General features: G+C 39.6%; 1 protein-coding gene across 1 annotated transcript in view; it reads left to right on the plus strand.

Annotated features, from left to right (window-relative positions):
* The window catches only part of RORB (RAR-related orphan receptor B), a gene marked incomplete at its 5' end in the record, with an annotated part of 44,573 nt that extends 20,466 nt beyond the window's left edge, over positions 1-24,107 (plus strand). Inside the window, 6 exons of the mRNA XM_014951642.1 lie at positions 5,309-5,430; positions 6,649-6,781; positions 8,598-8,705; positions 9,809-9,919; positions 15,848-15,960; positions 16,451-24,107. Coding sequence (XP_014807128.1) covers positions 5,309-5,430; positions 6,649-6,781; positions 8,598-8,705; positions 9,809-9,919; positions 15,848-15,960; positions 16,451-16,606 — 743 coding nt within the window. The remainder of the gene's footprint in view (positions 1-5,308; positions 5,431-6,648; positions 6,782-8,597; positions 8,706-9,808; positions 9,920-15,847; positions 15,961-16,450) is intronic.
* Positions 24,108-25,394: the final 1,287 nt, after the last annotated feature.

Genomic DNA, 25,394 nt, shown 5'->3' on the forward strand with positions numbered 1-25,394 from the left:
GAAACTAGTGAAGGGCCTAGAAGACAAATCATACGAAGAGCGGCTGAAGGAGCTGGGGCTGTTCAGTATGAGGAAGAGGAGGCTGAGGGGAGACCTCATCACTCTCTACAACTACTTGAAAGGACACTGTAGAGAGGTTGGGGCTGGTCTCTTCTCACAGGTAATTAACAATAGAACGAGAGGGAACGGCTTCAAGCTACAACAGGGTATGTTTAGATTGAACATTAGGAAGGAATTCTTCACAGAGAGAGTGGTCGGGCATTGGAATAGGCTGCCCAGGGAGGTGGTTGAGTCACCATCCCTGGCTGTGTTTAAGGGACGTTTAGATGCGGTACTGAGGGATATGGTGTAGGGGAGGACTTTGTAGAGTAGGGTAGATGGTTGGACTCGATGATCCCAAGGGTCTCTTCCAACCTCTATGATTCTATGATTCTATGAATATTTGTACATGGCCTCTCTCAGTTACTGGCCTCAACAGTCTAATTTTTAGCCACCAAGCCACAAGCCCAGGAGCGTGTTCCATAGGTGTTTATTTATTCTCTTACCATATTCCCGTGCACTTTGGGCAGCCACAGTACATGTACATCTTTCTGTTACATTTTATTGCTCCATCTAGTCATTGGCATTGGCACTGAGGCCATCTTGTCTGACATGCATGTTGCAGTCCATAAAATTGCATACATGCACACAGTATTTCTTTCAAGGAACACATTATTTTTAATCTGTATAAGAACAAATCTTTTGGCAGATTCAGCCAAATCTTCAGCTTCGGCTTCCTGATGTACAATTTTCAGCTAGTTCTGGACCTCTCTGACTGTGCATTTGACTTTTGTCTCCCTCTGCTGTGTTGCAAAGCTCCAATTAATTTACCTCCCCATCCAGCTGGCACCTTTCAGGGCCCCACCAGCAATAGCCAAGCTCCTGTGCAGGATGAGGAGGCCAGTCCCACCTCTCAGGTTTCTACTTTCCAGCTGCGCCAACCAACAATATACAAGTTTCTTTGTCACCCTTGAGGATGGGCAAGACTTTATAGGTAGGATAGTGGACCATTATAGAAAACCAGTCAGATGTATGCAGGGCAGAGATTAAATGTAAATGGTCATTCCAGGATATATCTTGTTTGAGTATTTCTGATTTTTCAAGACCTCATATCTGTTACAACTATTGGCTGCTTTCTTGATTGAGCATGTAGTTTCTGGTTTGTCTCTCAGGAAGAAAATACCTTTTTCTAGACTTTTTTTTTTTTTTAATGAACCATAGTATTTGTACAAAAAGTGTCTGCTTTCCATGAAAAATTTCAAGGTACCAATACTAAGAAATCTTCAAATTTAGAACCAAGCTATCTAATGTAAATGCTTCCATAACACAGTGCATGCTGGGGTTCATACACTAAGAATGTGTTATTTTCTGTGGTCCATGTTTCCCAGACAAAGTCAATCTGTCAGGGTAAGCCATGGCTTTCAGATTTCCTGTGGTATCATGTAGTATCAAGCGATCATGATGCATGGTAGGAGGTATAGTCCTAATAGAATAAACCCAGTATATAGACAAAAGGGGAGGAGTAAAACACCTAGTCTACATTTGTGTTTACATACTGTGGCAGATAAGCTTTAAAAGTCCAGCAGTTTACAGCTGTTATTATAATGCCGTTGGTGTAGTACCATGCAGGCTCAGTAATTCTTTCAGTTGGAATTATTAATTTTTGATCAAGAGTTGCAGCAGTTGGTGATTGTAAAATAAAATGTTACAGACTTTGATTCTCACAACTGAGGGGCCAGTATAATTTCTTTTGATTTTCTTTTCATAAACCAAACCTTGCAAACCCGTTATAATATGTAAAATGGAAACTGACAATACCTCAAGTAGAAATTCAGTTCACACTGAGGTCACAAAAATGGAGTTGTCTTTTATAGTTCATCAAGCCCATCCAAACAGAATTCCTGGTATTGTCCATGCAGCTTCCCAGTGTAATGGGACCCTTGAAATCTCTGATTAGAGATTTCTGAAAATTAAATGGACAAATGTCAAGACTTGATGCATGGACTAACTGTGGTGGACTCTCCTAGCCTGGAGAACAGGAAAGACATAGCTGTTGGGCATCATGCCAACAAGGTACCTCCATAGGGTTGAGGACACAGCCTCTGCATCAAGGCAATAGCTCTCCTTATCCTGTATGTAGTTGTTTGCTTTCTTCCTTCATTGTCCCTTTCTTTCTAGTTCTACTATAAGAGTTAATCTGTTGAACTCAGTTGCCAGCAGTGTGTTAGAGCCACGAGGTCTCACAGAATTGTATCAAATTTTGGGTACAGCACAGTACCTGTGACTGGACAGGTTTACATCAGAAGTCAGTAAATTATTCCCAGCAGTTTAGGAACTTTTTTTCTGCCTTAGATTTGCCAAGATGTGTGCTGATTCCACCTTCATTTGTGAAAAGAAGTAAAAATCTGAAAATGTCAGAAAAAAAGGTTGTGGTCTTTGAAACCCTTTGAGAGTGATGTTCTTTGCGCTGCCTGCATTGGTTCTTCTGTTGCTACACCATCTAAGAAGCCAAGACAAGCTTACACTTCTTTTACTTTTTGCATCATGTCAGCTCTACACACCCAGTGCATGCTATATTTCCATAAAGCTCCTTACAGGGACTCCAGCGTTGAGTGTAAGCAAGCAGCCTCCTTTGCTGCTTATGCTGAATGAGCAGTTCCTTCCTCCCCTGAGGCACAGTGTACCCTTTCCATCACACACTCAGCCTTGCCTAGCCTGCGGCGCAAGAGTTTCAAGTCTGTCTTGCACCTGATTCCTCTTTGGATGTCAGCATTCGGAGCTGCTGCTCGATGCAATTGCCCTAGGCCTTCACACATCTAAATGGGTTTTAATGTCAGCTCAACATAAGCCCAAGTACACAAGGAAGAGCTGTATGGGGGTAAAACACTGGATGCCATCCCTATAACACCCTGAAGAGTTTGTCAGCTCTTCAGTTCGAAGGTAAATATATAAATGGTAGGAAAAGGAGTGGAGCTGAGTATCTCTGCAGCAATGTAGAACTGCTAATCAAGTATATTTTGAGGTCAGTGAAATGAAAAGGTCTTATTTTCAGATTGTTGGCATTAGGTGACCTTATCTGATTCAAAACATGTCTATGCAGTAATATTAAAGTATTTGAGGTATTTATTGTAAGCATTTTCTTTACATCAAGAGTGTGAATAGTTCGAGGTTTTGTAACAAATGGTGAGGCTAACAGGGCTGGGCTAGGAAGCACAAGAAGGAAAAAGACCAGCTGACAGGTATAGAGAGCAAAATCCTTCACCATTCAGGCTGCAGAATTGTAATATAAGTTGAAATCATACTTCTTTCACTGGTGTTTTAGATACAGGGCCTAAATGTTCCTCTGACCATACATCTGTTCTGTCCAGTTAAATCCTTCCAGGAACATAAGTGACAAAGCCTGTAGCTTGAGCTTAACTTCTGCAGTCAGGTTTACCGTGGCTAAGGATGTTCCCAGAAAGCTGATGTTATTAAAACTGTACTTTAAATGGAAAAATGTGGGGTACACGTCTGAAATTTCACCTTTCTAGAAAAGATATGGTTTATTTGCTTCTCTTAGTTAAAGAAATGCAAATAAATATTTGTAAAAAATCTGTTTGAATTCATCATCCCTTTATTCCAACATGCTCATTTATCTATAAGGTTTTTACTATAAAATGCAATAGCTTACTATCATAGGTTAAGACTTGCAACCAACCTTCCATTAAAGAATGATGGATAGATCCCTGTACTCAGTAATATACACTTTTAGTTGTCCTTATGCTTAAGTCAATTGTTCCACCACAAAACCTAAAGATAGTGATGACCTTTAAAGGGATACCTGTAAAGATTGAATTGAGCAGGTTTTATTGTTCCTACAAAAACCTGGAACTCTTTTGTATTTTCTTCAGCGCCTTTCTGCTGAGTCTCAGCTTATTAACTGTGACAGTGGCACAGGCATTTCTTCTTGAAATAATAACACTCCTATAGCAGCAATTGCAGGGAACATATACATGTTTACATTCATTTTTCAACTTTCCTTCTTGCTAGTGTTTTTTAATTCAGTCAACACTTGGCCAAAGAAACATTCTTATTTTGGGAATCCAAGCACCCGATCCACCCACTGTATGCAAACTGTCGAGGATGTGAATGAGTAAATTATAACATTCCTAGGTCTTTCTACTTCCCATGCTCAGGCTTGGCTAATGCATTGTCAATGTCCTTTCCTTTTTTGACAAATATATTTTCTGTGAAATGCTAGTTCTGCCACAAGAGCTTCAGTTCAGTGCTGCCGACTGACTTTCAACTTTTTTCCATTATTTGAAAGGTATTCAGCTTAAGCAATATCTTCAGGCTGAAGCACTGAGCTTCATTAGTTATATAGGTCTCAAAGCTGCAAAATAAGAAATCATCACATTTCTATAGTGTGTTTTATCAGGACATTTCAACTTCTAGTGCTAATGAATTCGTGTTGGAAGTTTTTGTGAAAAGCTTTTTAATCCACTCAAGTGGCTTAAGGGGCAAAGATCTACTTTAAAACCGTTCCCTGAGAAGTTTACTTCTAGTTTCAGTGGGATCTCATGCTTCCCTTTCCCCTTGCATTCTGCATCCTGTGTTATGCAGTAGTTTCTATGACTGCAATTTCAGAATAACTGTAGGTAACTTAATCCTATACGTGAGATCTCTTCCCCCCATTTCTCCTTCTAAAACCCAGGGTTCTAGCTTTCACTCCTTGCTAGTACCAGTCTCCATGCTTGTGTTCATCTAGCTCAATCAGAAATTGATTCGGCTGAAAACTAACTCGAGAAAAAAAGAGACCTCTTTCCTGTTTCTCTGATATGAGTGATCCCAAGGCAATGCCTGTGTCAGGACTGAGCAGTCAGAACTGGGCAGGTGCACAGGCTTGGGGTAAATAGAAGTGATCAAGTAACCAGAGTCTCCAAATGACATGTATTTAAATGCGGAAAAAGAAAAAAGGAAAAAAAAGAAAAAGAAAAAAATCTCCCCTAGAATGAAAGAGTCTGAAGAGTTTCACAAGATTCATTGTTATTTTCCTGTGTAGATCCACTATTTATCAAGCATCGTTTGGCTTTGAGTTCAACAGTGAAACATTTTGCAACAGTCATCTTCAGGAATAAAAAAAATACTAAGAAAGGTAGCATTGGAAAGAAAATATATTTTTTTAAAATCTGCATTTTCCAACAACTTAAATGTTTTCACTAAAATCAAAATGATTACAAATCACTGTATGCTGTTTCATGCAAGCTATTTTTTATTCTCCTCTTCACAGATCGAATTGCACAGAATATCATTAAATCTCATTTGGAGACATGTCAATATACCATGGAGGAACTACACCAGCTAGCATGGCAGACCCACACATATGAAGAAATTAAGGTTTACCAGAGCAAGGTACAATCCTGTAATATGCTGCTGCTTCTGCTCCCTGTGGTTTGAAATTTTTAACAGTATAATGTATTTGGTAAGGATATGCTGATGAGGAGTGACACTTCATAAAAAGAAGCAGCAGCTTTCCAGCATGTTGGGATGTTTGCTAATGTTGAAGTTCAGGTGTGGTTATGGAATCCTCTCCATGCTCTGCTTGTTATCACAGATCTAAACTTCATGCAGAAATTCAGTTGACTTTAATGTGGTCAGGACTGGATCCTCTGTTGTAAGGACTTTTAGAAAATAAAGCAACTTTTTTTCCTTAGAATTTTGAAAACACACTCCCTTTTTATGTAAATAACAAATATCTGTCTCTTACAGACAACAGATAATGACAAACTGAAAGTACTCTTTAAATTGAAGGTGTTCAAAACTGGGTAGAAAAACGATGTTGTTACACTACATTTTTGTTCTACCTTTGTGATTCTCAGGTCGAGTTCAGACTATTTCCCATTGTCACCTCTTCAGATGTCTAGTGAACAGAAATTTTTGTGCCTCTTGCACCAGCATCACTAGCAGTGGTTTTTCAGTCAGATTTCACCTAGCATATTAGCTGATCACGGAAGAGACAGAAAAGACTCCAACCTGTTCTTTGAAAGCTGAGGGGCTATGCAGTACTAGCAAGAATAGACACACACCACAGCTTGCAGAGCTGTGCCATGCAAATCAAAAGCATGTATTTACATTTGCACACTTGCATGTGCAAGGAAAAGGATTGTCAAGAAGACAAAATGCTGATGCAATCACAGTTCAGATTGCAATGATATTTTAATTATGCACTGTTTTAAGTTTCAAACTAGCAAAACTATTCTGTTGGATAACTTAATAGCACTGTGCCACTTCTTCTCTAGGAGTACTCTGGCATTGTTACACTATTTGTGCCACTGTTTTTCTATCTTGCACCAAAGCCGACGTTAGATTCACAATTTACATTGGAAAATGCATTCTCCCCCTTCGAAGAGGCGATGCCAGAGTTCAGATCTCTGTGGCAGTCGGCTTGTGAAAACAGCCTTCTAATGAAAAGTGTCTGGTACCTTGAGAAGCAGAGATGCTGCTAGGTCTGCAGGGGATGGGGATGGAGTCTGAGGAGCGCGCCTTTCTGCAAGGCCATCCGAAGAACTTAATGCACTGATGAGCCCGCTTGCTGACTGCTTTGTTTTTCTGTGTGTGTTGTCCCGGAAGACCAGAGAAGCTCTGTGGCAGCAGTGTGCCATTCAGATCACCCACGCTATCCAGTATGTGGTGGAGTTTGCAAAGCGCATAACAGGCTTCATGGAGCTCTGCCAGAATGACCAAATTCTCCTGCTTAAGTCAGGTGGGTAAACGCCAGAGACTTGAGACTGGTTTAGCACCCAGCACATTAGAAAAGTGCTCTGCTGTCTTGTTCTGCAAATCATTTTAATGTCGTAGGAGCCCTAATTTCAGTCTGTTTCATTAGTTACATTAACCCTTCTGCATTTTTCCACATTAATGATGTTACTACCTTCTGATTCCCTTCCCTGTACAGTCAGTTGTGGCTATTAAGCACACACGCGTGCACAATCATTGCAGAAACTGCAGTCTCCAACCTGACATGTGGTGGAAGGACCCTGCAATTTGAGCTGGTCGAATCAGTCATCTGCCACCCTGTAAAATCCCCACTTGTCATTAGTGAAATGAACACAGGCTCACCGGGGCCTGCCTCTGTGGTCATCTCTAATCTTTTTAATGAGACTACAGAAATACCCTCCAGCCAATGCACAGGAGGGAAAATCCCTGCTGGCGCCAGTTGGTTTCAGAAGAAACGAGAGCGGATTACAGTGGTGTGTGCCAGCCGTGCTCCCCGTGCGTGCCGGGGTGTGCACATGCGTGCACAAGGGCAAGGGGGAAAAGGGTTTCCTTCCCTGTCGTGGGACTCTGCAATTTCTGTCCTCCGGAAGAATCGTGACAAGATTTATTGTGACTATGTAGTAACATCGCCAAACTCAGGAGGACAAAATGGTATGACCAAGTGAACCGCGACTGGTAATTAACTGCATTTACCCTGTCATATCAGTTTCTTGCTCTCTCCGTGTATAAAAGGCAGGATGCTGTGTGAGGCGGCCTGTTAAGGCATAAGAAGTGCTTCCTATTTCAGGAGAGAGCTCTTCATTACGGATGGGAGCCAGTGTGATTCAGTGCTCTGTATGCACGGCTGTGTCTCGGTGTGGGGCTGGGCTGAGACAGCGGGCAGAGGTGCAAAGGGAAGAGACACAGGGACCCTGGGAACACAGAGACAACCTTGTGGGAAAGCGGAGTTGCAGCATGAGAACTATTTTTCTAAAGCTCATACTAATTTTGAAAATCCTGTAGATGCCAGCGCATCCCAAGTAACTTCCTTCATTTGGCTGGCAAAGCTAAGAACATAACTGCACCTTCAGCAAAAGATATGGTTGTATTCAACTGTGCTGTTGGACAACTCTGTTTAGCTACAGTACACATATGCCATGTTTTATTTTCTGTTTTGCTGTTAATGCTGAGCAGGAGTTAGAAAATCAGGGCTTTTCACTCAAAAGCATGTCTTTTGAGTGAATCCTCAGATTCAGAGTTCCTCTTACAGGCGATTTGGATTTAGTTAAAGCATGTTTAAAATAAGAGAAACAGAAGTAAACCCCAATTTATGGATTACCTTCACAGTACTTTAACTTTTATTTTCTCTTTAAAAACACTTTGTGATATTCTCTCCCTCCAGACAAATAAAACCGGGATTTGTATACACATTCAGTGAAGCTGGATTTTTACATTAAACAGGTTTCATTATTAAAAAGAAGTTTAAATAAATGCTTAATTTTCAGGATAAAATGTTTCAAATTGAAAATAATTGTCCAGGTCTAAGTTCAGATTAAGTCCAGGTTGCCAATCTGCTGCAATGGGGGAAAAATCAACCTAAAGAAAAATGGGCAGGCTGTAACAGAAATTACACCTTTCTGTACTTAACACAGAAATATTTTGTCTCTCGTTCAGAGACATATCATCTAGATGCCTTCTACGAGTGTTTATCCCTGCTGATGTTTCTAATGACTGATATCTTCCTAAATATTCTCCTGACATTTCCTGCATTCTGACATTTCACAGTGATGTGTGGTGCTTTTGCTCTTTTTCTTGTCTGATAGGCTGCCTGGAAGTGGTTTTGGTGAGAATGTGCCGTGCCTTCAACCCACTCAACAATACTGTTCTGTTTGAAGGAAAGTATGGAGGGATGCAAATGTTTAAAGCCTTGGGTATGTCGATCTTTTTTCTTTTCAACCAATTACATTGAACCACCTAGTGACAGATTTGTCTTTCTGAAATTAGTGACCCACAATTAAAATCTCCAGTAAATCTTGAATCCCCAAACCTCCAAATGTCTGGAAGTGAAAAAGAAAAAAGGCAATTCCACTAGCTGCCAGCAGTGATAAGGGTTTTTCTCTAATAAAAAAGAGCAGCATGAAGGTTTTTCAGATAGATTTCTCAGTCTGATATCTGAAGATTTGATAAAACCTGTGTTTGTGGCAGGTGCCAAGCAGTTTATCTTCACAGTTCATTTATGCTTGATATATCATATCACTACCACTGTGTCCTGCAGAAGACAATTTTAGCCCCAGCCACAAAGGGACTAAAATAATGAACTACTACAAAATATAGACACGCCCAAAATACTGTTTTGCCTAAAAATTTAAGCTCATTTACATTTGTGTGCTGAAACAATTGCTTCATTTCTCAAGATAGTGTTGAGCATTACCTGAAATGTTAAGAGCTAAACGTATTACTTTTGCCCATCCATGAGTCTGATACATTTTCAGAAATCTATTGAGGACCAAACTCAAAGAATATATTGCTTCAAATATATATATTTGTCATATAGGCATATCTTTTTCTTATTTGCATATGGATAAATATCATACTACTTTACAAGTCTAAAGCATTTATGAATGTGCATTAGGTGATTTATTTTGGTCTTTGTTATATTTTCATTAATATTTGTACTGCTAATTAATAAAATTCTATATGTGAAAGTTATTTGGGATTGGTCATTCGTACCTCTTAGATTTAATATATGCTTAGAAATAACATTTCTTTCCACACCGGGAAAGGAAATCCCTCTTCTGAGGTGTCTGTGCAATTTTTGTACAGGTCATGCCCCTAATTCTCGATAATTTTTGTGCTCCAATGGGTGTTTTAGCTATATATTTTCATGGCAGGTGGAATTTTAATAGCTGATGAAAGGCACTTGTTTTAGAACATTCACTTACAACGTTTTTTGACATGAAAACAGTTCACTTTTCATGGCAGGTTAAAGAGCTGACAAACTTCTAGCATTGATTTTGTCCTCTGTTGTCTACAGGTTCTGATGATCTGGTGAATGAAGCTTTTGACTTTGCAAAGAATTTATGTTCCTTACAGCTGACTGAGGAGGAGATTGCCTTGTTTTCATCTGCTGTTCTGATATCACCAGGTGATTTTTTCATTCCAAACACCACAGTGTCTGTGCACCTCTATTTCTAGCTCTGTCCACCTCTATTTCTAGCTACTTAAACAGCTGTTTAAGTGGTATTAAGCGATATGAAGCAAAGGAAGAGTACCCAAATTACCCAAATATATCTCAGCCTCTTTTTGGTAGACTGTCAGGAATTACACATACTGGAAATACATCCAAAATGTGGGGGTACAGACATGGAGCGGGATTGCGTGAACAAATTGTGCAGCTGGTGTTCCTCCAGACCATGGACAAAGAAGCATGGTACTCAAGGAGGTCCATGATCCTCCTCGCATTTTCAGGGACCTCAAACCTCATAGCCTTGAGCAGGTTATTATAGTCCCTAACTATGGTGGGCTTTTTCTGTGTGTATAAGAACATGAGCCATAACATCTGTATGAGTCCTGTCCAAATTTATCTCCAGGTGAGAGGTGGTGATTCCAGGGATAACATCCCCTTTTCAATGTATTGATATAGCATAGCTCTGCACAGGCAAGCATGCATTCAGTGAGTGCTGGCTGTTTGACCACAAAAAAGAGGGGTTTGTGATTTAATTTACTCAGAAGGTGGATCTGGTAGATAAGCTCACAGTTTAGTGTGAGACTTTTAAACATCCCTAGGGGAAGGCAGACCCCTAGTTCCCACCAAGAGTAAGCTCTTGAAGGGCCTTTACAAAAAATCCCACCGTGAATTATTTTTCTAGCCTGTTCTGCTAAAGATTTCCTCTAGGTCACTTTGCCCTTTTGCACATCTGTGGTAGAGATTATGTTAGGCAGAATTAGACTAGCACAGATGGTGTCAACATGTCCATTCTTATCATTAACAACACCTACTGAAAGGACTCTGCTCCTTTTATTTTCCCTTTGAGCAGTTCTTGCAGTCATCCACTCAGAGGTGAAATGCTCAAGCCGGTGGCTCTTCATTGTGTGAGGCTAGGATATTCGTGGGACAATCCTGCAAACAGCAGCCATGTCCACCTCAGAGGTGTCCCGATTATACACAGGGGTGCAAGTTGCCTATGCCCTGCCCCCATGATGCCCTGACTTCCTCTGGGATAGGCTACTTGCAAGTGTTCTTGTCCTGATGGGTTCTTGTCCATCAGCCCTTCTTCCGTCTGAAAAGACCAGCTGTGAACATGACACAGATGCGCAGCCAGTGCTTGCTCCTGGTTAGCATTAGTGGCCTGTTCAGCAGACTGAATCAGTGCAAAGCTGAAGGCAACCTGGAAATCTGTTTGGGGTCTGAGCTGTGAAGTGCTTCATTAAGATGTTAACAGGGACTGGAGAAGATCATTTCAGTGTTTCCAGCTGACTTCACGTTATGAAGCCAAGGGAAGTAGGAAGAGGGTGGTGGGATCCTTGTAAGCAGGATCCGTATTTCACTTTTGTAACACCTGGAGGTTTTTCCACTCTTCATATTATTTTCTTACAGGAAAAGTTAGAGTTAGCTGAACAGAAAGAAACAATAAGATCATTTCAAAGCTGACTTCAAAGCACTTTGGATCAGATGGGGGCACCTCATCTGCAGGGAGAAAGAGAATTCAGTTATGCAATTTCTAGCCAAATTGAAAAGAAGTCATGTTTCTGTCTCCCATGTAATCTTGGAGAGGAAAACAAGTTATAGCCCTATTCAACAAAATTTGCTTGCAGAAAGCTTCTAGCATTTGAATGCCCAGTGCCTTAGGCCTGATCAAAATCCAAGTAATGGAAAGTTTCCATTTGATTTTAATGGATGTTGGAACAAGTAATTTATGAAATGTGTTTAGCTGCAGGAAGGCATTAGATGGACGTCAAAATTCTGCTTCAGCTCTGCAGCTCTACATATGTCCCTTTAGCTTGCAAAGCACCAAAATCTCTTGCATTCTGCCAGCAGTTCATGTTGCCTGGGTATCCACACTCATTTCTACTTCTTGCAGCTGCACTAAGTACTTGAAAAAACTAGCAACTCAGCACCGGCTTTGAGATAGCTGTATTACAGGCATGTGTTGTAAAAGCTTTTCCATTAACTCTAGTAATGCATTTCAGTCCTGAAATACATCAGTCCTGGTACAGCCTTTCAGAGCTGGATGTCTCTTGAATATCAGCTTCTGTTTCTTCTAAGTAGCACACATAAGTAGAGGCAATTCCAAGATTTTTTTTCACTATAATCAAAATTCAGGGCGGAAGGTGGTGCTACAAGTTGAAATATTTAAATAATCCATGGTTCTCTATTTCACATCCAAGTTGGATTTTTCCTGCTTACAAGCAAGAGAGCAGATACAGTGTCTCCTATTCTTTTATCCCCCCTCCAAAAAAAACTGAAAGTGTTTGATGCATGCTGTCTTCTTATTTCTGTGGTCTGTAAGCACATATATCTTTAGTTATAGAAGACGCAAGAACAAAGAAGTGATGGGCTGCAGCAGAATGTACATGAGTGAAAGCAATCTCTCTTCCATAAAAAAACTGCAAATTTGGATTGTGCAAGTAATTACTATTTCAGCTGGGCTGCTGTGTTTGGGAGTGGGAAGGCAGGGAAAATCAATACAGATTGAACTGACATTGAAATTTGCCATTTATTTTCTTACAAAAATTATAACAGTAGAAAAAGAAATAATTTCCTTCCACACTAGATTTTCAAGTTTCTTCACAATAAAGTGTTTCATCTTGGGAACATATGTAAAAATTAAAAAAAAAAAAAAGGAACTAGTGCTTCACAGAAGTACCTGCACCAGCCTTTGCGTCCACAAATATAAGTACACAGAGATTTTGTATTGAAAGTATTCATATTCTAATTTCTTTTCTACAGAAGCCACTATACTGAAAGGTGATTCTTGTGCCTTTGATCTCAGTATTTAGGTAATTTACAGGAAACAGAGCAGTCCCATTAAGAGTAAGGGGACATAAGAAATTCCATTAATATAATTGCTAAGGCTGCAAGGCCTAGTGTCTGACCCATTTTCTATCTGATTCAGAGCACAAATCCAGATTTTCCGGTTCAGGGTGGACCTGACTGCGATGCTTGGAGGTGATTGTTTAACTTGATTTCTGATTTCAAAGATTAAAACATTCTAGAAGGAGTCCAGTAATGGCTGCAGAGGTAACTCCACCTGCAAACACGCCAAAGCCAGGTGGTAAGACAGTAACCAGGCTCCCCACTGTGTGCCAGTCCCTCTTCTGAAATTCTGACTGGCCATGTTCCTTTTTTGCATTTTCCTTTTTGCAAAAGTGAACCTGTTAAGCTCTCCCTCATCTTCTTTCCTACACCATTCTGTATCCTAGTGGCCTGTGCACTCTTTAAAGGTACACAAGTTCATAACCCAAACAGAAAAGTACAGAATTGAACCACTGTTTCTTATAAGCTGTATGTAGACACTGATCTATTGACTTTCTCCTGCACTTTTGTGTGTGTAAAGGGACCTGGGGAATTCCAGCCAAATTTGCAGATGGCTTTCAGGTGGTAGAAACCGCATTTTGGAAGATGAACTTGATATCCATTGTAAAAGTTTCACCTAGCTCTTGTCATCAATTAAGAACTCTTGTGTGATATACAAAGCGTGTTCCATGACAGATAAGTGATTAAACCTGTCCTTCAACAACCTCAGTCTATTTTTAGGCTTATTCTTGTGACAGAAAGATAAATCTTTAAGGATTGCTCTCTATGATAAATCAATTTAGCTCCAGTCTGCCACAATAGGCCTTGATTTAACTTTTTGAAAGGCATGTTTTGAAACAGCATAAAATTTGGCATCTAACCTGTGAAGTCTAAATATTGCTGTGTGCTTGTTTGTGTAGATGCTGTTTCTGTTTCTATGGCCACTGGTGGCATTATCTTCTGAGAGTATGATTTTCTAAACTCTGCAAAAAGATTATTTTCTTTTTCCTGATCACCTGTTAAGTAGCTAGAGGTTTGGTTTTGTCTCTTCCCATAATACCTGGCGATGAACACTTTTCATGCAGCTCTCTCCACAGACAGTCAGACATATGACAGAATCTGCTCCTCCTGTGATCATAGAATTGCCCAGGCTGGAAGGGACCTCCAAGGGTCATCTAGTCCGACCTCCCCACAGTCAGCAGGGACACCCCCAACTAGACCAGGTTGCCCAGGGCCTCATCGAGCCTCATCTTGAATATCTCCAGGGATGGGGCCTCAACCACCTCCCTGGGCAACCTGTTCCAGTGCTCCACCACCCTCACAGTGAAGAACCCTCTCCTAATCTCCAATCTAAATCTGTTCCCCTCCAGCTTGAAGCCATTGCCCCTCATCCTGTCACTGCAGGCCTTTCTAAACAGGCTCTCCCCAGCCTTCCTGTAGGCTCCCTTCAGGTACTGGAAGGCTGCTATTAGGTCTCCCCAGAGCCTCCTCTTCTCCAGGCTGACCTCGTAGCAGAGGTGCTCCAACCCCCTGATCATCCTTGTGGCCCTCCTCTGGCCCCTCTCCATCAGGTCCATGTCCTTCTTATATTGAGGGCTCCAGACCTGCACACAATACTCCAGGTGAGGTCTCACCAGAGCAAAGTGGCAGAATCCCCTCTCTGGACCTGCTGGCAATGCATCTTTTGATGCAGCCCAGGATGCGATTGGCCTTCTGGGCTGCAACTGCACCCTGCCTGCTCATGGCCAGCTTCTCATCCACCAGCACCCCCAAGTCCCTTTCCTCAGGGCTGCTTTCTAATACCTCACCCCCTAGTTTGTATTGGTGGCGAGGATTGTTCCGGCCCAGGTGCAGAACCTTGCATTTGCTCTTGTTGAACCTCATGAGGTTCACCTGGGCCCACCTCTCCAGCCTGTCCAGGTCCTTTTGGATGAAATACCATTCAGCTCCAGCCTCTGTGGCATGTGTTCTTATTGAAATGGCCAACTTCTATTATTTCTATGGATTATTTTGTGACAGGGAGTGGGTGAAAGGGGTCTGAAAGTGAAAGGGATTTTCCAGCACTTTTCCATTGATACTTGAAGATTCATGCCCTGTGATGAAATAGATTTTCTTATTTCCTGTTTAAAAGCTAGAATCTATACCCAAGAATTGGTCTGGATTGAGGAATAGAGGGAGGAAGAAACAAGTTTGCAGCATGGGAAAACAGAAGGTTTATTGGTGCTGTAAACACACTGTATTAATGGTTTTGGGATTGCCTTGGGATCTGCTACTTCTCTTTCTTTGTGTTTGTCTCCAGAAGCTATGACTTGTGAGAATACAGATCTTAAGGAAGACCTCCTACACTTGGGGTTTGAGTTCAGTAGAAACCATATAGGTTTCCAAACAACTGTATCTGTAGTTGTTATTCTCCCAGATAATCTTTTCTTTTGTGTTGTTTAAAAAGAGAACATTTTTAAATAATGAGAAATTTGCACTTCAAGACATTGCAACAACTCATAATTCTTTTGAATTATTAAAGAAATTCTTTTGAAGGAAGCCATTTCTTTTTATTCAGAATATAATATTTGGTCTCAAAATGTTAGCCTAGTAAATAATGAGACATATTTTATTTTAATTTTTAAATAATTATATTCTATTATTTTCAAAGATCTGTTTTGATCAATATGTTTATTATTTATGTATTAAGACACTGAGATAACATGACATGTTTTTCACCTAGCCACTATGAATTTAGAAGAATGCTGATTGTACCAACAGAGAATAAAAAAATGGTTGGGCCTGGTTTCATTTCTACTCCCATCTTTATCTCTAACATCCTGGTTTAAACAAAGAAATCCAGAGCCAAGAATGTAGCTGTTAATTAAACTGTCAGGTGTTCCTTTAATTAAGATACTTTGCCTCTGAAACCATGTCTTAATTATCATGCAGTCCTTCCTCATGGGAATTGTGATTGATGTGAATGCTTGCCAGCGTGGGACACTGTGCTTATCCATGAATGTGCCCCCCATCTTTAGATTCTTGACTTTGCGTCTTGATTATTTTTTTTTTATTCAGATCGAGCCTGGTTAATAGAGCCAAGGAAGGTCCAGAAGCTTCAGGAAAAGATTTACTTTGCACTTCAACATGTGATCCAGAAGAACCACCTCGATGATGAGACTTTGACAAAGGTACATTGTTAAAAAGAAGATTCAAGCACTCCTTAATCATGACTCTTTTTTCTTTTTTTTTTGGTAGGCATTTCTCCATGTATTGCTGCATTAATGTAAGTTAAAGGCAACACACTGTGTGCTTGCAATGTATAGGAGAAGTAAGGCTTTTTTTAATCTTGCTCCTGCTTCCTCTTACAACATTTTTTGCTCAATTCACTAATCTTTTGAATTGGTACTCTAGCAAGAACGAGATTGCCTTAAGAAAATACCCTTGGAGGCAGTTCCTTGTTAAATGTGTGTTTGGCACTTTACTAAAATTGCCAGCATACAAAAATGCTCTTTGTACCGTAAGAGCAATGTCGGTCCTTTGAATGGGTATTTTTGATGGAGCTCAGAGTATTGCATTCAGTTATCCAACAAGTTGTTAACATATTTTATTTGGAAACTGTAATTTATACTAAATTTGCTTCCTTCCTGTTCCTTTTCTTTTTATTTTAATGTCTCACAGTTAATAGCCAAGATACCAACCATTACTGCACTTTGCAACTTGCACGGAGAGAAACTACAGGTATTTAAGCAATCTCATCCAGATATAGTGAACACACTCTTTCCTCCATTATACAAGGAGCTTTTCAATCCAGACTCAACCACTGGCTGCAAGTGAAGGGGATAATAGAATTTTCACGTAGTCATGGAATGCGTCACTATTAAGACAAAAAGAAATGTTTTCATGAAGAACTTATTAAAAATGTCACTACTGCAACACTAGGAATGTCCTGCACTTAATAGAATTATTTTTCACCGCTACAGTTTGAAGAATGTAAATATGCAACTCTGAGTGGGGATGTCTTTTTTCTCTTTTCTTTGTTTACTTTTTTGTTTGTTTGTTTTTTGAACTGACAATGAATATACAAATATAGGACACTGGGTGTTACCTTTTTTTTTTATTTTATTTTATTGGGGGCTGTTTTGGGAGACAACTGTTCCTAGAATTTTATTGTAGATATACATGAGAATAGAGCAGTACTTTGCAGTATTACTCTTGCTGTTTATTGTTAAAATATAATTTAAGAAAATTCCACTTATTAGACTTGCCTATTTCTATGTTTTTAGATAGTTTAATGCATGTGGAAATTTGTAGCTGTCTTGGAAATTATGGTGCATGTATGGAATACACATATATATATATATGTGCTATATACTTTTATATATATATATATGTAGGTATTATATGCATACATGCTGTAGCTTAAAAATCCCATGCCTAGTTTTAAAGGATGCTCAGCCCGGCTGTCATGCATTTCTTACTCTCCGAGTATTAGATTTACTTTGGGCAATCGAGATCTGCTTTGCCAGTCAGAGTTAAATTATCAGCTGCCGATGTGTAATGACAGGATCACTTCTGAGATGTGTAATGTAGTGCATGTGTGTGCAGTCTGTAAATGAAACATCAAGAATGTATCAATGGTGCAAAAGCCTTGTCTGGATGATTTAGTGGAGAGAGGAAAAGGGGTTTTGGAATTTTCTCCCTGCTACGGGGATAGAGCATATATATAAAAGTGAATATTGTAGGACCTGGTGTCAGTAAAGTGTCTGAAACATGGAGTAAAAACATAGACTGTCCCACATGTATATTTTTCTGATTCCACACATGATTTTATTTTATATATACTGCTTTGAAAAGTAATTGCAAGGCTTGGTTTGTTTTTTGCTGATCCCAATGGAAAGACACATAATGAACTCAGTGAAAACCATGGGAAGCCTGAAATGTAGCTCTGAAGAGTAGTGGCAGAGAGACGGAGAGAGGGAAGGAGGAGGGAAGTCAAAGCAAGTAATGTCCGTGCTTACAAACGCGAATATAGCTGTCACTGTTTCTGACAAAGCCATCATCTAGATGGGACTGATGGTTTCCATTACACACATACCTATATGTATGTTGCATATACATGCATATATGTATGTAAATGTCTGTATGTATATAACTGTATATATATATACATATACGGGGTTGATTCTACTTCAGGAGGGGAGCAAAAGATTGGGGCTTTTTTTGTGTCTGTCTCTGAATTGACTTTATGTTCATTTGCTTGCAAAACCAAAGGCAAACACAGAGGGGAGTGGAAAACTGCCATGGACTTAATCTTGTGGATTAATTAAGTTTAATTAGCAGTCATGATTAGTGTGTTTGGATTGTGCCAGAGATATAAAACATAGGCCTTTTAGCTATGGAAGAGGGATTCCATTTCTGATGCAGCTGTGTCCTTACCACTACTTCTACGTGTTGTGAGCTCTTTCAGAGAAGTCTCCTCCAGGGACACCAGTGGAGGGTGTAGAACAGAAATGAGAGGAAGCAGAGAGTGGGAAAGTGAAGTGAAGACAGAATCACAAGCAGATACGTCTCCTTATTTCAAATTTCAGAATGAAGTCAGTGCCACCTGAGGCAAGGTTAGGAGGAGCACACTTGCCAGGAGGCCAAAGGACCAGCCGTCTGCCAGGATGTGTGGCAGAATGGTGTCATGGGGAGCCCACTGGGACACAGCTGGGGCACAGGGGTGCTGCAGAAACTTGGTTTGTTGCAGTGACAACTTAATGTCTCAGGCTTTTCCACTGCTCTGGTCTCAATCTTCTGTTCTCTTTTCTGCATGACCAAGTAATTCACAAGCTATTCCAAGTACTTTGTGGAGTTTTCCCTTGCCCTCCGTCAGCTGGTTTGCAAGCTAACATTCATTTTTCATGGCAGAATCAAGTCTAGACAACATCAACGTTCATTTGTTCTGTTTTAGCAATGCCAGACCAGATACAAAAGCAGTTACACATGTTTCCCTGTAGGTCTATTACAACTTCAAAAAGAAAAAAACTGCACAGCAAAGTTAGTTGTGCTGAGAATTTTGTTGTAAATATGACATATTCTTCAAAATTACTTAATCCTATAGAACAGCAACTTCTAAAATACTTTTTCTGCTCCAAATTCACTGATCTCTACTGATTACTTAGAAATGTCTTCAATTAACATAATAAAGCATTGCTCTTGATGCTTCTTTGTATCACTCAAACCCTAAGACTGGCATTGCCATATAAGGTGATTTATCTGTTTGCAGCCCCTTTTACATGGCAAATCCATGAAAAGGACCTCAAACTCCAGCTCTTTCTAATATCAAAAAACTTAATTAACTATACTTATGTACTGCTTGTGTGAATTTATTTGGGAAAAAACCTGTCAAACTGAACGCCAGGAGTGCTCAGTTTTAACTGCAGGAGATTCATGTTTTCCTTTTCTTTTCCAACACAAGAACACACAAGCATATATTTGTTTGAAATCCTTTATAAACTTGTTTTCAGTATATCAAAAGTAACATATTTAGCCAGCCCACAGAAATATAGGATATGTGATATATATTACTGTTCTTAGTGATGATAAATAAAGAGGTTTGTCATGTTTATAAATAGTCCTTCACAATTATGTGTTACATCTTGAAAATGTTTTGTTCTTTTTAAATAAGTTAATCAGTCCTTGGGATTCTTGACTTATGTCTTAGGAAAGATAACCAAATGGAGATTACCAGTGAAAAAGACATTATTTAATCATTATCCGCAGGGCGTTTAATCCTTAAAGCACTATTCTTAAATCACTGCAACCTCATGACCTGTTCAATCAGTAAGGATTACTGCCACTTTTTAAAGATGCGGAAAAGTAAGGAAAAGAAGTTAAATGACTTTCCAGAGACCACAGAGGTAGCCATATCCAGTCCTAGAATAAAAATGGATCCTTACAATCTGGTCCTGAAAATATTAAGATGCTAGTATACAAAATCGTTACTGCCGTTGATAGGTAATAGGCTGTACAAACAATTACAAATATAGCCAAATGAATGTTTATCTTCAAATAAGGTTAATTATAAACAGAATGCTCTATTTTTGTTACTACTTTTCCAAAATTTGAGCAAATAACCTTGTTGTTTATTTTGAAAATAAAAATTCATTCTCATACATTATTTATTTGTGGTAACTGATATTAAGGATGATAAATTTTATTTAACTTTCTGCAATTTGGGATTGGACAAATACGTAAAGTAGTACCTCTTTTGCCCTTCATTGACTGAGTTTAGAACAACAAATAATGATCACACACAACAGGATGGATTTTTGTTGCAGATTTTGATACATGATCATTTATACTCAAAATTTCAAATTCTTAATATTGGATTTCATATGCGCAAGGTATCCATAGACTTTAAATAATAAAATAGCATGAATTCAAGTAAATAACTGCATAATCCACTCACAAAATGCATTTCAGAAAATATTAGTTCTGCACTTAATTTATTCTTAGCTTTCATTAGTCCACAGTAGTATCTGAAGCCCTTCAATTAAATCTCTAAAATTAAGATTTGTTACATCTGCTTTCCGTGGCAATTGGTTATATTTGTTGATTTTTTTAGTGACAAGCTTTTCAAACGGGATACTTTTTTTAATGATTGATTAACCTGGGGTCTTTAACAAAAGGATACTTAAAGCATGTATTGAATATTCTACTTCTAGCATTGCTCTCAGATAATTCAACCACATTGATCTCAATTATCTTTGGCATCAAGGAAGCAGATGTAGGCTGTTCGTTACACTACCACAGAGACTTAATTTTGGTGTAAATGTCACTCTTGCCAGCTCTTTGTATAAAGAATTAATTCCAAGAGTCATATTTCCTTCTAATGGAAAGATTGTTTTAGCAGTTGCTAGAAAAAGAACAGGGTAATAGAATGGACTCAGTTGAGCCAACTTGTTTCCAAAAGCAATGTATATTTTTGATTGGTTTGTGACAGGCAGCATTTAGGAATTGATTCTGCAAGTTGTCAGGCTCCCTTAGCTCTAACTAGCGCCCATAAAAATGGAGGCATCTCAGCACCACGCAGAAGGTGCTCAGCCTCTCATAAAGTCAGAGGCCCTTGGTGTTGAGAAGTCCCCTTTGAGCTTTGCAGAGCACAAGTCAGATGTTATCCTCATGCTTGCTTTTTTATGTTTTTACTTTACGCTTCCCATTGCTCATTTCAGCTCCGTTTCACAGGGATAAGTTTATTCCTCCTGTTGCGCCTTGGGTGCCAATGCTGTCTCGATGCCTATGCCAGGTTATGGTGCTCCAGGTGGAGCAGTTACCAGATGTGCCCAGGAAGATGCCCTTTATTATCTGATATTCTTTATTCGTTTTCATGGTGGCAGCTTGCACGGGTGTATGTTTCCCTTTGGCATAGTTTGCAGAGATTTCTGATGCAACATCTTCTACACAAAGAGGGTGTAAAGCTGCTTTTGTGGGCTGGCGTCTCAGCCTCCTACCTCCAGGCTGTGGGAGCTGCTCCAAGGCTGCAACAGTCTCACAAAGCAGCTAGGCAGCACAGTTAGAGATGTGCAACTGATGGCTCCTTTCCCTGTTGTCTTTTTCACCCCTTCTAAAGTTGTGCTGCAAAGCACATTTGAAAGATGTTCAGGCTCCCCCCATCCTCCTTCCTCCTGACTCTGCATGGATTGTGCTGTTTCCAGAAGAGCCAAGGTCCAGCCTGGAGGCTGGCTCCTATTTTCAGAGGCATTGTCTACTGGACATCCTAGAAACATGCCACTGGGCAATAAGATCAAACTGAAACATAAAAGTGTTTTTTGTCTAAAAATATTATGTCTAAGCATATATGAAATGGAAACCTGAGACAGAACAGCTTGCTTTTCCCCGGCAATAACAAAGCAGCGTATTCACGCCTACCAACCTGTTCCAGCACTTTCTGTCTCCACTCTAGAAACTATCTCCTATCTCTGACATCCATTAGGAACAGTGTGTTGGAGACCCAGTCCTCTTCTTTCCTTTTTAAGTTTCACGCTTTGTAAATGACAATCACTGCTTGACGCAGATGTTGCACTGTATGCCACTCAGGGATGTTTCATTAATAAAAATAGCTATATAACAGTGATAATAAGGAAAAGAATGTTAGAGGCTTTGAAGGGCACAGGTTGAGCTGCCCGAATGAACGTGACCCAGACAAGGCTTTCAAGCCAGTGATTAGGGGTAACATTGGTATAAACTGAATTCACTGTCAGCGTTTCCTCAGCTTGAAGCAGGAGTCACTTCACCCATTGTTTCGCCGTGAGTGGAGCCCTACTGACCCATCAGTTTGTGATGTTAAAGTCCTTTTGGAAACAAAATGCAAGCAAACTTTGTACGAGTTACTGAATTCAGATGACTGACAAAAGAAAGTGCAGTTTAAAGATTCTGAGTTTAGGTACCATTGATGTGAGATCATATTTGGAATTGCTGCAGGTATGTAAGGAGATAGGTTAAGACATGGAATTAATGATAGTCCGTCAGCAATGACAGCAACAGTTATGCCAAGCTACCACATGGAGAAATGGCAAGAAAGAGCAAGTAGTATAAAGTGACTAACAGCTACCCTTTCCTCTCAGGGATGCATGAAATCATAGCTACTGCCAGGCCTCTGTAGCAATGCTTCTCCATGGTAGGACCAGTCCTTTTCTCACCTCAAGCAAACATGACTTCATTTGATACTGCACTAGTGAAGAATGCTCCCATCTCCTAGAATTTTGAAATGCACTTCTGCTTGTCCGTAGCTTTATACCACATGTTTTCTATAGGCCTGTGATTACAAGAACACACGCAGAAATGCAAAGTTCAGTGGATCATATTGCTAGTCATTGAGTTAATTCTAGGTCTCCAACCAAGAGGTTTTCCCCAGCTCTAAGTATGACCATTGCTCCTATTCTCACAGTGAGTATGTAGGGGGTTTGATTCCTTCCATCTTCTGCATTCCCTACACCTAGAAGATGGGTGGACAACTTCAAGAGGTGGGAAGGAGAGGCCAACATCATTATACACCAAGGTTTTCATAATAATATTCCTTGCCAACTGTCCCATTGCAATTTGAATTTTAGTCTTTCACGCTGCTAGGAGCCACGACAAAGCGACTGAAATACTTGGTAGCCTGATACCTACCTGTTAAAAAAAAACAGTCTTCTGGCCAGAGGACCTTGCTTCTCTTTCCTTTTCTTTTTACACCTAGCTCCTAATAAATGAGGCCTGGAGTGGTAAATGATTCATCTTTGCTCTTTCTCGAAGCTGATCCTCACCTGCAGTCTGCAAGGGAGGCTCCACCCAGAAGGTAGGAAGCAGGCTCCTTCCTCCTCTTCCTCCCAGCCCCCATGTCCTCACTTGCCTGTATTGTCCCTGCATGTGCTGTTCCTGCAAGGTTGTGTGACAATGAGCCCAACACCCCAGTAGTTTACCATTAGAGAAGTGGTTTGCAGCAGATCACTTAATTGTAAAAGCCACTTGTGCATGCAGTCTGCAGACAAAGGCCATTGGGAAAAGAAGATACATAAAATTTTCTACAGTGGTAGCTCACAGATCAGTAACTCTCTTAAAAAGGCAGCCTGAATGTCCAGTGACATGATGGATGTGTCAGTGTCCTTCAAATAATCCTTGCATTTAATTTGTGCTGAGAGAATAAGAAAATGCACAAAATGATCTGGGAAAGGAGAGATATTTCCTGGGTGTAACTGCAGGCAGCGAGGACAATACTGCTCACAGTGAGTTCAGTAACATAATGTACTACATTTACATAATTTCATCATCCTCACAATTCAAGCACAGCACGTAGGGAGAGTGAAAGCAAACATCATTGGATATAGCAGCAATAAATAAATTATAAGTGTTTCTTTGTAACTGTACTTGCAGAAATTGTTTGCTTTGCACGTGGTCTTCTGTACAAAAGCATAAAGAAAAAACTTCATCTAATGTAGATATCACAGTGTTTTTACGTATTTGTTGGATTTGTTGGATAGAGCTGCTAACTTGTGATCAAAGGTACTGCTGTTGAGAAAAATGTATGTGCTTCAAGAAAAGGCTGAGGCCCTAGTTTATGGCTATACATTGGCAGCAGTAAAGCATGTTCAATATAAAACTCTGCCTGGACAGAATTATAAAAATGTCTCGTAGTTTTCAATATTATGATCACGTCAGTCCCTTATTTGGGCAACCAGAACGCAACTGCATTGACAAACAAGCAGGGCCAGATGGTCAGTCACGAAGAACAGGAAAGAACAGGCTTTACCTTGAAGACTGTTCCAGATAAAACCAGCTTATTTAAAAAAAAAAAAAAAATATAAAAAAAAAAGCACTTATACTTGTCTTGATTAGACACACAGCTTAATAAGTCAAAGTAACTACATTAGGCTGTTGACTTTGGGGATTCAGATTCAGATGCACTACATTTGTGTTTTTTTAATGTGTCACTTCAATGTCAGAATCAGGCAAAAAAAAAAAGGTGTTTTGTTGTTAGTAAGAAATGCCAATAATCATTTAACCCTACAGAGTGTGAACCACACATTCTCGTGCAGTAGATGGGGATTTATCCGTGCACTTATTATTGAAAAGCCACTGAGTAGCATAGGAAGTGAACTAGCCGTGATAGTCTTTGCCTCTTGCGTGACTGCAAAGTGACCTCTGGTAAGCTACAGGGAGCGGCTCTGTGATTGTACTTGTGGCCACAAATAAAGCACAACCCAACTCTAAGCTGTTATCAACACCCAGCTAAATCAAATGCATGGAGTATTTCGAGATTTATGCTAATCGCTGTGAGATAATTCCCATGTTAAACTAATTACTCTGGTTGTAATGAATGGATGGTATAAATAAAATAGGAAACAAAATAGCAACGAAATCCCTTATTTTACTGCTGCACTCTCTGCCTCATCTGATTAACACTAAAGAAAGTTACTTAAAAACTAAACAAGCAAAACAAAATAAAGAAACCTGAGTATGTATTGTAGAAATGTAGAAGACAAATAAAATATTTTTTCAAATGTAATTACTTTTAATATATGCTTGTGGAAGGTCTGATACTATGTATGCTGTCTCTGTAATTTTTGCTGTAAATAACTTGGGACAGTGAATACACTGATTTTTTCTATGTCTCTGTTTAAGCATAAGACTTTGTAACGATTTTTTTTAAAGAGGAAAAACATCAAAGAGCAAATTATGTACTTGCTTCCTGTAAGTGTAATGTACTCTTCAGTTTTTATGGAAACTGATTGTAATAGATAAAGCCTTTTGAACGGCCATTGATGTTTAGTGTATACTTCTGTTTGTAATGGGGGGAAAAAAAAAAAAGATGGGATTGTCAGTGAAACATGATCCCAGTGAGTCTGTACAGTGAGTATTGTATTAATACCTGCAGACTGCATTTGACTAATATAATTTGAAGAAAGGTTGCTCAAGCAAATAATGTTTCTTTACAGCATATGGCTTTTATGAATCCTTCTGGCATGAATTATATTAATAGAAACATTTCTTTCTTTCCAATGAGCAAAATATTTTTGTATGTCTTCAATTTCTTATTCAAATTTGAGGTCAGGTCACTTATTAGCTGTAATCTGAAGCCATAACTGACCTTCACCAAATA

Source organism: Calidris pugnax, unplaced genomic scaffold (assembly GCF_001431845.1).
Source record: "Calidris pugnax isolate Ruff unplaced genomic scaffold, ASM143184v1 scaffold207, whole genome shotgun sequence".
NCBI classification, from domain to species: domain Eukaryota; kingdom Metazoa; phylum Chordata; class Aves; order Charadriiformes; family Scolopacidae; genus Calidris; species Calidris pugnax.